Source organism: Acanthaster planci, linkage group LG06, assembly GCF_054643075.1.
Source record: "Acanthaster planci isolate LZ-2023a linkage group LG06, COTS_SCS, whole genome shotgun sequence".
In the NCBI taxonomy this organism is placed as follows: Eukaryota; Metazoa; Echinodermata; class Asteroidea; order Valvatida; family Acanthasteridae; genus Acanthaster; species Acanthaster planci.
Window position 1 is genome coordinate 173423 of NC_141782.1, and position 15623 is coordinate 189045.

General features: G+C 41.5%; 2 protein-coding genes across 2 annotated transcripts; both read left to right on the plus strand.

The window, feature by feature from the left end:
• Positions 1-884: 884 nt before the first annotated feature.
• Positions 885-7656, plus strand: LOC110974768 (ileal sodium/bile acid cotransporter-like). The gene is made up of 2 exons (XM_022226632.2): positions 885-1252; positions 1503-7656. Exon 2 carries the CDS (start codon positions 1544-1546, stop codon positions 3233-3235), a length of 1692 nt encoding a protein of 563 aa, XP_022082324.2. The 5' UTR covers positions 885-1252; positions 1503-1543; the 3' UTR covers positions 3236-7656.
• A 1001-nt stretch (positions 7657-8657) lies between these two features.
• Positions 8658-11675, plus strand: LOC110974748 (ileal sodium/bile acid cotransporter-like). The gene has a single exon (XM_022226585.2). The coding sequence runs from the start codon at positions 9411-9413 to the stop codon at positions 10953-10955; it is 1545 nt and encodes a 514-aa protein (XP_022082277.2). The 5' UTR covers positions 8658-9410; the 3' UTR covers positions 10956-11675.
• Positions 11676-15623: the final 3948 nt, after the last annotated feature.

Genomic DNA, 15623 nt, shown 5'->3' on the forward strand with positions numbered 1-15623 from the left:
TTAAATAATCAGACATTCAACAAAGACAACATTGATTGTCGAAATCAGTCGCACGGGGGCGCACTACTACGTCGGCGCATGCTTTATGTGCTTAATTACTGGCGACCTCGAGCCAGACTACACGTTTGATTATCGTCCAAGGATCAATGGCATGGCGCCCTCCCAAATTAAGGGACACGCAAGTGGCACAATCCAGGTGACGGCACGTAAAATTAGTTTTGGCAATTTGAAGCCCCCCCCTACACATTTCATCTCGTCAAAGACAGAAGCGAGCTGTCAGTCACCTTAACTTCTTGTCTTTGTTTGGATTTATTTTTGTACGCCTAAGGAGCCACTTTTCATTATTTCTAGGAGAGGGTTAAATTTCTTTCTCGACCCAATGCCTGGATGCTACAGGTATCGATTTTCAAATAAGGCAAATAATGACCCTTAATGAAATGAACGTGGTAAGTCAGTTCTTAAAACAATCATAAAGTGTGTTCATTCAGACTACATTCAAAACCCTGAACTGTGCAGCCTCAACTGTACGCTTCAAATGCAGCATTTTAAACTTCTTAGTTTCAACTTTCTAATTTTCGAAGACATAACTCAAGGTATCTAGAAATAACTGGCGCTGATCCTAAATAATTGCACAGGTTTGCTTGCAATACTAACTTCAAATAAAAACAAATAAGGCCTCTCCACTGAATTTGTGGACTGTGAAAACGTTTTGAAAATCTTAAAAACGTTTGCACACGCCACTAATCAGTGAATATTAAGTTTGGTTGAATTTAGTATTGCCAAATCACTGGGCGCAATACTAGATCCAGCCTGATATGATTCATTTGCATAGTGCCAAAATGCCGACAGACGTCACAGGTGAAATTGTTGCGCACTGATAACTACATGATAGCAAATTTCTGGGTTACGCACGCGACCTTTGCTCAAGCACAGGCACGTGAGTTTAAAATGATTGCGCCAACTGCCGATATAGTGCCCTAATAAAAGGGCTTTCTTTTAAATGCACGCGCAGTCTCTCACATGACTCACGGTCGGCAGTGAGAGACCTTGGCCATGAATGAAATCCGGGTAACTCGTTTATACTTCATGACGATCGTATCGTGCGGTCTGTAACACCAGTGTCACACACATCAGGAATTAGATATATTCATATTTCCATGTTGTCAGCATGGTCACTGGATTCGACTGAAACCTTTTGATGGTTCTTTGTTGAAAACATCCGGTATGCCGTTAAACTTGAGCTTCACTTCCGGTAAGGCAGGCTTCATTAATTTACTTTGGTTTCTACCTATTGCATGTTATGATACTTGTAACGATGAGCCTTTAAAGGCGTCATGGCTGCAATAATGAAAACAGAGCTAGAGTGCCATGAGGACAAGGAAGTAACGTGGTGCATTTGTTGAGAGTATTATTGCAGACTTGCAGTTCTGGATTCGTATTGCCGTAGTACTGGTCATATGAATTGTTTAGTTTATGGCATACTCGGTCGTTTTTTCTCCTAGATCCCTCAGCTTGTAGGAGATTTTAAGCTGGACGCAGACAGATGGAGGGGCATCCGGTAGCTAAACGGCATTGCCTACCCGGAGTTCGCCTATGGGTATTTCTTCTTGGTCTTCTGGCCCAGGGCTTGACGGTGAATGCTGCTGAGGGAGACATCGACCGATCCCCGTATAACTTCAACTTCACGGTTGGTGACGAGGAAGATATCAGCCTCACTTTCCGGGAGAATTCCGTTCTTCGGCTGACGATCAATCAAACGGATTACATCGGACGGGTCGAACTGGACAGCGGCAATCAGCAAGTATTCACCCTCAAAGACGGCACCGTCACCTTCTACATCAAGGAGAACACCACGTTCCCTTTTAGCATGGATATCGAGTTCCGAGGTGAAAATATTGGCCGCAGCGAGCTCGTCGCGTTTGCCGCCGGGGACACCACGGACAGGACGACCTTGGGCTCGGTGACCGTCAAAGTTTTGACACCGTTCAGAACGCTCGGCATTGTCGCGACCTACATACTAGCAGCCTGGTTGGTAGTATCCTATGTGACTATGGCAGCTAAGGTGGAACCCCGGGTCCTGCTGGAAAAGATTAAACCCCCTTGGGGGATCATCATGGGTATGGTGTGCCAGTTCATTCTCATGCCGCCTCTTGCTTTCGTGTTAGCTAAGGTCTTCAATTTAACAGGAGCCACGGCTATCGGTCTTGTCCTGGTTGGTACTTGCCCTGGTGGGTTTTTCAGCAACATTGAGGTCTTGTTACTTGACTGCGATATCGTCCTCAGTTTGACCATGACCACCTTCTCGACCTTCATAGCCTTAGGGATGATGCCACTGAATCTGCTCATCTATGCCCAGCCGTTCATAGACGGTAATGGCCGCCTTCAGACACCCTTCAGGAATCTGCTTATCCAACTTTGTTCCTTAGTTCTTCCACTCCTCATTGGAGTTCCTTTCTTCCAGCGCTTCAAGAAAGCACGCAGGATTTGCCTCAAACTTGTCAAGCCTTTCACCATCATTCTGATGATCTTAGGTATTGTGCTCTTTATTCCGTCCCAGTACTACATCTTCTTCGGCAATTGGAAAACTTGGACTACATCAGCAATCCTACCACTCGTCGGTGCCTTCTTGGGCATGTCCATAGCTCGAATCGCCAACTTCAACTACGTCTTTTCCATCACGGTTGCCATAGAGACCGGTTGTCAGAATACTCTTCTGGCGGTCTCGGTGGCAAAACTTTTCTACAAAGAGCCAGAAGCGGACATTGTGGCCATTATCCCTCTACTCATTGCCATGGTAACTGGATTCGAAGGTATAGCGGTTGCAGTAATATATATCCTCGGCCGCTATATCCGTGGTAAAACCAAGGAGAAAGAGCCGGCTGGGAATGCTGGAAATGTCGGGAACTCGACAGAAACCAATAGTGTCACGGGAGGGAGCCAAGACAACGGCATTGTGAACGAAGGGATGGACCAAGATGAGCCTCCAGGACCAGAGGGAAGATTTCGTCAGCTCATCCCTACCAATCAGGTCTACGACGACGGAGTCTGTATCTGGCCGCCATCACCTGAGGCCTTGATGTCTCCGCCCTCCCAACAACCAGCGGAGTTGAAGAACACAGACTCGCCATTTGAGACAGTGCCACGGTCCAATGAAAACCTCGGTGCGATGGCTGTGACCGATGACCCAGCGTGTCGCAGCAACGGGTTCGTGATTGACCAACACGCTTGGCTGTGAAAACAGCGTGGTAACACACGCTTTCCTGTAATATTCATGAAGCTCTTCCGATCAAACATCTGCAAGAATACAATCTATGGAAACAGAATTCCAAAATTCAAAATCTCAGAAATTACTTGGTTAATTTTAGGCTCAGAGTACTAGAACAAAACCAGGCCTCCACTTGGTCTTTTGACCAAAGAAATCAGTTTTATTTTCCGCGTCATTCACGAAGTACACCTACGAGTTTGTACTTTGGGTGTCGAATTATGAGAGGTTTACTTCAGTGTCAAATAGAGAAATTTATTAAACTTTTGCAATTACGGTACTTAATATTGCTATAAATGTTTTTCTTCTCCCGATAAATGATGACCAGTTTTGTGAGATGTAGACAAGATTTCAACATGGGTTACAGTGTTTTAAAAATAATACAGGTTCAGTTTTGATGTTTGTGCCGTGAACATTCACCCATCCAAATTGTAAAATGGTTCATTTTCACTCTGTAGGTTTCATTGTGTAGCTTGGATGACAGGTTTCAATATACATGTATGTAGCTTGGACGACGCGCGGTTGGAACTTTTCCCTGACCGGACTTTTCCAATTTGAAGATTGTGAAAAAATTGACATGAGTACCTTAGGTCTTTGGGGGACACTGAACTGTATGATGGGAGGGGGACCTTCTCTCGGTTTAAAAGTATTCAGACTGAAATCTACGTTTTGCCAACAGCAAAGTTGAAGTTTTTTTATAGTTTACAATTATATTTTCAAATATTGCTAATTCAACAGGAACACAAAATACATACAAACACAATTAAGTTGTCTATATAGGAAAAACAGCCACATCATTGAAAAGAAACTCTGTAAACAAATGCAGTGTCAATTTAACAAAAATCCTTTAAAATCTATGTTATAAAAAAATCATATTACCCATATTATATTTTGAGTGTTCCTTTTAAATTCTATATTCTTCACTAAAGATTCATACGGGTGTTATGGTGTCTATCATTCTTTCTTGATAGGGGAAATGATAATTTTAAACTGGACATGACACATTTTTAGTGTGAAGTTGAATATTCCAATTTAGCAAGTTGATTGCTATTTTGCTAAGTACTCTGTGATGTTTAGAGCTTTTTGATACCGAAAACCAGCGAATGTTCTTCCGTGACTCATTGTCGGAGCATTTGACCGACCGTTGAGTGCATAAGACAATCTTTTGTGTGACGTTGGGTTACGAAGGCGTGTTTACTGTGTCTTCCACTGTTTGGTGTTGGTGATCGACTGTGCAAATCAGGGTGTCGCGAGAGAAGTTCCATTTTTTTAATGAAAATTTCACCAGAACGCTTCCTGTGAAAAGTGATCAATCTTTCTGTCCATGATGCAACGTACCGTTCTTCCAAGGGAGAAATGGGGCACATCTTCACGCTAGAGGGACTGTTAAGCATGTGTAAACACCGTCTTGCTGTCAGTCTGTTGACATGTTTAAATGATACATGTCAAAAGTAGGGTTGAGTAGCGTTTACATGCACACCGACATTCAGGAACTGGGCATGTAATGTTTAGCTCTAACACAGTGAACAAAGTGATAACTAAACAAAGATTCGGGATTCCAAGTCGGTCGGAATCGAAGGAGGTTAACAAAACTGAAAGCGAAAAGTAATTTTGACATGCCAAATGGAGTTGAGCCCCGTCCATGCAATCGTTGTACATAATTATGCACGATTAAAATATTACAAAAAAAACACAAAAAACAAAAACCACAGTGACGAGTGGCTCGAAGAAAAATTGAACCAGAATGAAAGTCTCTCCAAAAATGTAATTCCACTCTGGTTTAAACAAGTATGGCCATATCTGAATCACTTGGCTACGGCTTGAAATTACACACGAGTCTATGAGAGTGGCTAAAGCCACTTCTCATAGAGTCTCTGTATTAATTTTAAGCCGCATATAGTTTGGACACGGCTTATGAACAGTACGTAGAGGCATTATCCATCCGCGAGCAACTGTATACTTGTGATCACTGTTGGGTCAAGTTATCATTTCAGCTTCATTGCGACTTTGTCTCTAACTGGCTTCAACGCCATTTGCATATTATAGGCCTAAGCCTAAATGTTCTTTTAATAAAAGATTTCAAACTTTAAATCTAAAGCAAACGATCCAGCAGAGGGTGCACTCAAGTTCATCCGTCATCCTCTAAGTCGAGATCTTAGATCATAAACCTTGAGCCTAAAGCAGTAAACGGGACTGAGCTTTGAAACGGACCCGTATAAGCAGTACTAATGACAACTTCCTTGAGTATTGAGCAGCTGCAATAGAATACGCACTTTCCTTTGCACGCCACTCGTGCGAGTGATGAAAACAGCTGATTAAAGTTCAGAGAGAATTTAAAAATTAGTTGCAAAGTTATGAGAGTTTCTATGAACCGTGAAGGATGTTGTACGAATCCATATCTTTTTTACGATTTCCCTTTCGTTTAAAAGGTCAGGGGTTGTTAACTGCATGAAAAACACAGTGTGTGTTTGTGTGTTTAATGCTGATACTAACACAGTACTTATGAGAAACGAGTGGAATTGAATTATTTTGCATGCAGTGGAAGTTAATAGTAAAATTAGTTTTTAGTTTTCAAAATTATTGCATGGCCCTAAGGGCTATTTGGAAATGCAAGTTTTTCAAGAGAAGCTTAAACACAACGTGTGGGATATACTCATTGAACACCTTCAACGTTTCAGGACGGAAACTGGGGCCAGTAATGTCAGACTAACCTGGAGGAGACACGGTAGGTTGAACAGGACACAGTTTGTAACACTCGCAAAATTCAACACATTAGAATCCGCAGTAGTATTGCCGAGTAAATTGAAAGCAACTTTCAGCAATTGCTAGTGTATATGTAGGCGTATCCGATAATTGCTTTTGGTTATATATTTACTATTTTGTAACAAATGATGGGATGTTAATAATTTATCCTGACCACTCTTTTGTAATTACCGATACCTGGCTCTTTTTAGCTTATTTGCTAGAAAAGTTGAACCGTTGTATTTTCTGAAACCAAATTAGTTTTCCCAAATGTCACAATAAGTATTCTTATTTCTATATATAAAATGATGCTATGTAAATTGGTCTATTTGGGATCGTAAACTGATACTTTAATGCGTGCGGCAGGTGTGGGGCAGTGTGAACAAAAATCACGAATTACTGATTATCATTGAGTATCCAAAAAGTCTTGTTTACACTTCATAATTTAAATAAATTTTAAAATATACGGTAATATGTTTTAGAACAAATTCGTGTATGTTGTCCTAAGGATAACATTTAAATGTAATCATGAAGTGATTACAGACTGTGAAAGATTATTTCAAGCACACCAGTACATATTGAGTTGTACATGTCTACGCAAGAAGTTCCAATTTGAAACACTGCCTTCCAGTAATGATGTTATTAAGCCAGTGTGCGTCTCCATTTTGGAGTGCGTGCATCAATATAGCATTTACACAGTGAACGTACTACAGGTTGGCATGGTAACAGAGATAAATAATAATGACGTTCATGGTTTTAGCTGGTGAATAGTGATGCAGTGCTAAGGGGGAAAATAAAAACTAAAAATCACCTTTCATTTTGGTCAATTAATGACCATTTACTTCGGTTGAAGTCAACTTGTACAATGGTAAAATCCATACGCACACGATTGTATCGGCTGCAACGGCTGCGTTTGTAGCGAGTCAATGAATTAAGCTAGCTTTTATGTCATAACATTGTCAAATATGTGTTTATTTATCTCCAGGGCAATGAAAAGAAGAAATTATAATAGGTGTTAAAAAACCATGCACGATTCACAGGGCTGTCACTGTTATTTTGAGAGGTTGGCTGCGTGTAGAATATTGTAAGTAAGTCTGACGTGTGCACTTTGTTTATGAAGGTGCTGGGTGAAATAACATTCTTTCTTTTTATACAAAAAAAACTTCAATGTTTGGGCGATCCACATAAATTAGTATCTTTCTCTGCAGTTTTTCATTCTGTAAACTTTTCCTGAACCTGAAATATCTTCATCCGTCGATGATGCAAAACAAGAATGATGTCATTGCCACACTGCGTTTCTTCGCGACTTCTACCAATATGATGTGCCTTTTGTCAGTTTGCGTAAACAATATTTTGAATAATATCTTCAGTGATATTTCTCTTTTAGTTTTCAGCTTAAGATGTTTCTTGTCTGGTCCGTGCACTAATTTCCCTTGTCGCACAGTATCTACTCAAAGCCATTGCAAGTCATAGACCATGCAGTGAAAAATCTAGATATATACCCAAGATGGTTTACTTGCTACCTTGACATAAACCCAAAACAGGCTATTCGTGTCTAGAAATACAAATGAAGGTCACCAAAGAGAGAAACTATACTGTAAATAAAATGAGAGTGAAGCAATAAAATTGGCTATATATTTGTGCCTTGTTCAGCCTGAAGTCAGATTTGTCTTTGTAATGTCAAAGTGCCGTACCCAGCAATGCCCATACAGATACAAGTATCATAATGAAAACATAATTGCAAATGATAAGCTAGCCACGACAGAGACAAGACACACCAAAACTTAACATCTAGATTAAACCTGAATAATTCTGACCTTTGGTGAAATAATAATATAACCTAACCACCCAATAAGCGTGACTGTGCTTGTCAACATTGATAAACGTCAATTTTGTGAGAGAGCAATGCCATGTACATGTATAGTCAAGCACCATACGGGAGGGCCATCGACAAAACAGTCACGTCAGCAGCTGCTACCGTCCATACTGGTTTTCATTTAAAAAAAATCCATTGAAAAAGTCACATTCTTCGTTCCATACTTCTATAAATCACGTTTTGCACTCACAAAAAAAAACGGTCTGAAAGGAACGAAGCTTAAGATAAGAGCACGCGATAGTCTTGTTGAGCCTGCCTGATCGCAGGGATCTACCCCCATTGGCCCCAACCCGTGTTCGCGCCATCCATCAAGTTTCCGTTCACTTTTGTTGGAAGTATCAACTTGGTCGACATTTCGCCACGAAGTTGTACTGACGTCAAATTCGCTTCACATTCGCCGAAGTATGGACTGACCTTACAATAGGCGGATTCTGGTGCCGGTGAACCAACCTTTATGTCGGATCACTGATCGCGATCCGAATCTACGCGAAACGGGCCCAATTCTACTGCATAGACAGAAATGTTCGCTCGAAAGACAACAAAGTGCACACAAGTACCGGTTATCTTGGGTGCTCATATAATGGTACCGGCTTTTATTTGTTACTAGGACACCAATCTGAGAATAGTCCGTGACGTCAATGAACAAATTTACATCTGAACAACTACAAGATAATAAAAGTTCCGGGTGATCCCTTAAACTGAGAATGGACAACTCAATAGAAGCTTTTTATATGAAAGCTGACCTCATAATCACATTGCAGTTTCTCAACCATCCACAAAAGAATGGTTTACTACTAAAAGCGAGTGTTGACTGTGACGACTGTAGGCCTTAGTGTAGACACAGTAATCCCCGACGCGTGGCCAAATTGAATTGCTTTTTGACAACTTCTATTATAACAAGTAAAATATTGAGATGGTATATCCAATTTACTTGAACAGGAATTTAGTCTGGCCTCAAATGTCATCGGACTAATATAAGGAGTAAATACGGAAGTCGCAAGTCATGATTCCTCCAAACCCGTTATGGATCATCCTGTTTTCTCTGTTCATTGGCATAGTAGCACTCATTATGCAACGATATTGATTTAATCGCCCCTCGTCCTCCGACGCAAGCATCAGCACAGTGTATCTTCGACGCAGTCTCCTCTCAATCGCCAGTATTTTGTTGTGCGTTACAAGGCAACGATTGTTAGGGTAATTATACCGAACGAGACTGACCCCAGTAATGCATGACTGAACGTTTCAAGGCAGAAAAACGCCAGTCGACAGAGCACACAGGCAGCGTTGGCATTGGTAGCGGCAGACCGGTGGCAGTGTGGAATTTACCTGCCAGTTTTTCTTTCATTACCGTTTGGACTTCGCCCGCACCTTTCTTTCAGAATCACATCACTGCCCTATGTTTCCTCACCCATCATTTTGCCGAGAAAACAACAAACTACAGTTAACTGAAGCATTTTTCAAGCAGACGGTGAATGACTTTTGGCGGAGGATATTTGAGAGAGATCTCGAGAAACCTGTCCAGGCTTCACCATGCTGCTACTCCAAATTAGTGCTTTTCACCGAATGGTGTTCGTGCATGCGCTATGTTTGGTGCTGTTGAATTATCCGTATTGTGTGAGAGGGGAATTCAACTTTACCATGGGAGACAGCGAGGAGGTGGCAGTGACATTTAGGGAGACCGTCGAAGTAAACCTTACGGTTACATACTCGGATTTACTGGGGGCAATAAGCCTTCAGAGCACCGACACCAGCGTGGTGACGCTTACAAACACTGTGGAGATCACCATTACAGAAAACACGACTTTCCCCTTCAACACGACGGTTGGAATCCATGGACAGTATGTCGGTCGAGGTGGGGTCAGAATCATGCAAGACTCCAAGGAAATCTCCACCAGAATTGTAAATGTCGGGCCTCCGTTTCAGGAGCTAGGAAACATTGCGACTATCATCCTGGTCGTGTGGCTTGTCATATCGTATGTAGTTATGGCAGCTAAGGTTGAGCCCCGTGAACTTTGGGAACGCATCAAACCTCCTTGGGGCATCATCATCGGTATGCTCTGTCAGTTCATCCTCATGCCACCTGTAGCTTTCACCTTGGCTAAGTGCTTCGATATGTCAGGAGCCTCAGCTGTCGGTCTGGTTCTGGTTGGTACCTGCCCAGGTGGGTTCTTCAGCAACATCGAGGTCTTGCTCCTAGACGGTGATCTAGTCCTCAGCCTAGCGATGACCACCTTCTCGACCTTCTTAGCGGTGGGGATGATGCCGCTGAATCTCTTGATCTACGCCCAGCCGTTCATCGATGGGGACGGCCGGTTAGAGACGCCTTTCAGGGAACTTCTGATCCAGCTCTGCGGACTTGTCTTACCCCTGGTTATCGGAGTGCCCTTTTTCTACAAGTTTCCCAAAGCCAGGAAGTTTTGCTTGAAGCTCGTCAAACCCTTCACCTTTCTGCTGATGGTGTTAGGCGTAGTTCTCTACATCCCGGCTCAGTACTATGTCTTTTTCGGCGATTGGAAGGTCTGGGTGACCTCCTCTATCGTGACTCTCATCGGTGCTTTCTTGGGGATGGCCGTAGCACGGATCGTCAACTTCAACTACCACACTTCAATCACGATAGCCATCGAGACGGGCTGTCAGAACACTCTCCTAGCCGTCTCGGTGGCTAAACTCTTCTATGTAGCTCCCGAGTCAGATGTGGTGGCTGTTATACCCCTACTCATCGCCATCGTGTCTGGAATAGAGGGGTTCGTCATTGTGTTCTTCTATTACCTTTACCTTTTCCTGACCAAGAAGCCCACCAAAGTTGCCCCGGATGAAGAGGGACAACCACCGGCTTCAGAGGACGGACAAGCCGGGGATGACGACAAGGAGTCCCGGGAGTACGAACTCAACTCGTCGACCAAGGACAAAAAGAAATTCGCCGATGACTTTGTGACTGCTGAGGAGGATTTCAAATCACAACCACTTGCCGAGGCGAGGACACAAGACGAGAGAGCATCTCCTCAAATTCCAAAAAAACCCAAGCAGGGTAAACGAAACAGGGGATATTTGGTGGACGAGATTCTAAAGGACTAGTTAAGAATAATACACTAGTTTTCACTTGGTGCAAATATTTTACATGATATCTTGTTTAACTATATAAACGTGTATACTATTTCAAAGTTTATATCTCTGATTTGCTGCAAGCCTGTTATATGGTCATCCACTGACCAAATAATACCGATAGGCAATACAATAAAACGTTCTCGTGTATTCTTTTTGGTCATTAGAAGCTGTAAACCAAGAAAAGCGGTCGAAGCAATTGACAGCATAAAAAGGCCAAGCATTCACTGAGTACAATTTATAAATATAATTTGGTTTCTGTCGTTAGCGTTTAAACCAATTACGCAATGTGAACATTCAGCAATTAACAATCACTAGCCATACCCTTACGACCCACTCTGTGTTTTCTTGTACGTGAACATTCATTCTGTACAAGAAAATTAATATAGGGGCCTACATGTAGAAGTACATTCATTGTTGCGTGGCTGACCTTACAGCTGAACTCTTGCAACAGAAATTTAAATCAACAACGCATATGGGTTTCAATTCTAACAGCATTATGTCGGAATTACGAGGTATCCCAACGGCATTCTATGCACATTGAAGAGTGCTGGTAAATTCATTTACTTTAAGCTGATTTATTTATTACAAATGTACATTGTATTCCAGAAGAGCTAGTGCATGGGTGTACATTTTGGCTGACTCGTTATGTGACGTTTTATAGAAAGCAATAACATTTAAGTGTGACAGAAATATGTGAGTGGTTGATGTATTTTGTTAATAAACGACGTAGACATGGTTTGTACAAATCATTAGACCTGCAATATTGATTAAGTATAAATTCCGACAATACCAATTGATAAATTTTACGTCTAGCTGCAACAGACAACCTTAAAGTGTACAGCAAATATGCTGGCAGTGATGTCTGCTTTGATGACTTCTGGTGAAACAAGCTCCAAGTCACATCATACATTGGGAGCACTTGTGTTCATAAGGTCATGTTGAAATGACTTTCAGATCACGTGAGGTCTCCTTCTATTGCCCTGTTTCTCTTCCCGGTTTCTACCCGGGGGGAACGTCTCACCATAATTGAAAATGATACCGTCCCTCGAGTACCCACGTGTTTTCCTTCATCGGGGAGGCTGTAACTTTATCATTTTATTTAAACAAATCACAGATCTGTCGCCAAACAGTCGATTTCGCAGTCCCACGGATGAAAATGACCAAAAAATGTATAATTACATATTCACAAAAAGATTCACACAACAGGGGGAGACATACTTAAGCCTAACCCATTCACAGTTCCGGATTTGAACCACATTCCTCGTACAGTTTTCGTTTTGTTTAAAAGACTGAATAATGTTCCGCTTCCAGTTTCGTGCGTTGGAGGCCTATTATACAATCCTCATTGAGACGAATTTAATAGTTGACCGATTTTAAACTACAACCTGTCATGCATGTGAGAGACATTTTCCACTCCGTGATGTTTTATCGAGGCTGAGCAAGCAACTGTTATATCGACTCAACATAAAGGTCAGGTTGAAGGGTGTCAAATCTGGTTAATGGATAACTAGGAAGACGCCCCCAGCATATAGTTCAAGTATGTCATGGTATGCTGGACAAAGAATCTGCAACACTTCAGTGATGGAAATTGCCAAGAAAATGAGCAAATGAGACGACAAATAGGCAAGAAGTCGACTTAAGTGTCCTTGATTTTAAATCCAACTCATCATAATCATAAGTGAATTTATGAACTCAAAGATATAATGATATAAACTTTAAAATACAAAGAACATAAGTACATGTATTTATTTCAATGAGCTGGTTACCCAACGATAACCAACTAAACTTCTTTTGATATTAGCATACTTTCTTCAAGGTCAATTTACTGTCTAGTGCGACAGCACGTCCTTTGTCAGATCTTTTACGAGGAAATAACGACTTTCGAAGCTGATTTTGCGAGGCCTTCTGAGTTCTATGGATCCCTAGTCAGGGTCTGCCATCGATGAGTTGAAATTTCTGTTAACGCGATGTTGAAATGTACCAGAGTACGTTCATTAATTATGCAATGAGCACGCGCAGTGGTCATAGCTTATCGATAGATCAAACGTGAACTTCGCACCGTTAACAAACCACGGGTATTTTTTTTCTCTGTGGACAACAGGCTTACAACTACCCATAACCACGAAGGAATGCAAGACAAAGGTAGTTTATATTTATTATTTCGTCTTTATTCCTGTCAACAAACGTGTCCTAAACCCGTTTCTAAAAATAAGACTTTTTGGTCTTGGGCCATGAGAACATTGCTATTTTATACAACAAACCTCGTCACACGGACGAGTTAATAACGAATATAACTCCAAAATCGGAGACACCTGTCGAATGTTACTTGCACGCCAGTTTATTTTTTAAATCTCATTTAAAAAAATCCTGCGCCCAATGTAACCTGGCACCGGGCCTTACTTTAAGTAAAAACATCGCACTGTCTCTCTGAATTTAACCAAATTTCTAATCTTTGATAAATTGCGAGTTTCGGGATCAAAATGTTTCGCTACAGGAACGTCAAGTTTATGGTATGGCGCGGCATAAATGACGACATTTTTACTTAATTCAAACACCAGAGGACTTGAAATCAAGGCGCCGCGATCGCCAAAAATCAAGGCGCCACCATCGCCAGAAAACGGGAGCATTTACAGTGTACATATATAATCCAACAGCGCCAGCGAATTCGTACACATCACTATAACTCGAGTATAAATTACACTTACCAGTCAATCTTTTGGCTGAAAATAGTGTGACACGAGAAAACCATTAAGCAAGTTCACAAAATAATATCTGTCAAGTTATTAATAAATCTGACCTTTATAATGTTATCAATATGCTATCTGTGAAGAAACAAAAGCTTAACAGCAGTGATTTAACTGAAATTGTTCACAAAAATTGCAGTACACACAAAGATTCAGATAAAATTATATGAAGTTTCTATAATACCAACTGATATAAGAATAAAAAGTAGACATATTTGTTTATGTACAACATGTGGAGCAATGCTAAATGTTTGTGCTGTGTACAAGAGTAACATTTACTTAACACTGTAAAAGGTGGGTCTAATTCTAGATGAATTTGATCATTCATAGATGCATCGCCCCTCGTCTCTACATTTGGAAAATCAGTTGTTGACAACTTTTATCCGCTTTGCTTCTCCGTCATACAGGAAAGGAGAATGAAGCATCTTTGACACATCTCAGGACAGTCCTTTCGGGTAATGTATGAGGACAATTCATTGTGCTATAACTATGGCGGTAGACCGTACAAACTTTAACCCTACATAGCGCGATTCTAGAGCCATTTGTTCGCACGTGAGGTCACCTTTTAACTTTTGTTATACTGCTTTTTTTCATTTTTGCATGGCGGGGCGGGGGGGCTAAACTTTTTTGGTGGGGGGAGGTTCTAAAACCCTCTAGCCTCCCGTGGAATTGCACCTGCTAAACAAGATCGATCAATCCTGACTCTAAGTGATTCCCACGGCAACTTGACAGTGATTGTTCTGGGTATACCATTAGCTACCCTTTGCATCTCTGGCATGCTTGTTGCTGAATGAATGAACGTCTTAATTTTTACGACTTCATTCCAAGCAGAGATAGTTGCGCACAGATGTACATATATCATGCAATAGGACCCGATTGAATGAAGCATTCGTTCGCAAAGACAGCTTTTCTATCCAAAGCATGACAGAAGTAAAGCATCATGGGAAAAGTTCCCAAATACTGACTGACAGAGTCCAAACTCGCGCAGAATAACCACTTGATCATTTTTCTAAGGATGAACTTGCGTCGGAGAGATGTTAATCTGAATTTTGGATTTTTGCCCTGGCCAATGAGTAACAATAACACCTCGGGCACGGCAAAAATCCAAAATTAACACTTGATCATAATCAAATTAAAAAGGAAAAGAAACTTCAGGAAAAACTCTCATGAATGCTTGGAACTAACATCTCCAACTTGGAGAGCAGTCATTTTAAGATATTAGAAAGATACTAATACTGAAACACAATTAAAGTCATCAAGAAAAATAAATTACTAAAACTGAAACAGTATGTGCTTAATACTACTGAAGCATCAGGGACATCAATGGACATTTTGGCCTGTTGTTGTCAACATAAGGGAATGGATGTCACTGTATGTGCTTAATATTACTGAAGCCTCAGGGACATCAGTGGACATATTGGCCTGTTGTTGTCAACATAAGGGAATGGATGTGAGCTATTGCCTAGCTGTACGCTGGTATTACCTGAACAGTAACAAAAATTAAGTGTTTATGCTGGTGGCGAAGTATAGTTTGTGCAGGTGTCCAAACTTGATAAGACCAACCCATGGAACAGCACGGAGGCATGTCACGGAATAAGGCCAATCAAATTTCAGAATGCGTATCCCATGTGTATCATGAAGTCATGTGACTCATGGTGTAAAATATACACACGTGTAAGAAATGTCACTTAACAGTCCATTTATACTCAACATGGTCAACACTCTCCCACTAACACCCACCCCACCCCCACAACTGTCCTGTTCCACCCACCTCACCCCCACAACTGTCCTCTTCCACCCACCTCACCCCCACAACTGTCCTCTTCCACCCACCCCACCCCCACAACTGTCCTGTTCCACCCACCCCACCCCCACAACTGTCCTGTTCCACCCA

Bases quoted from the DNA above. Each gene is read 5' to 3' on its own strand.
- LOC110974768 (XM_022226632.2), top strand. From the start codon at position 1,544: ATGGAGGGGCATCCGGTAGCTAAACGGCATTGCCTACCCGGAGTTCGC.
- LOC110974748 (XM_022226585.2), top strand. From the start codon at position 9,411: ATGCTGCTACTCCAAATTAGTGCTTTTCACCGAATGGTGTTCGTGCAT.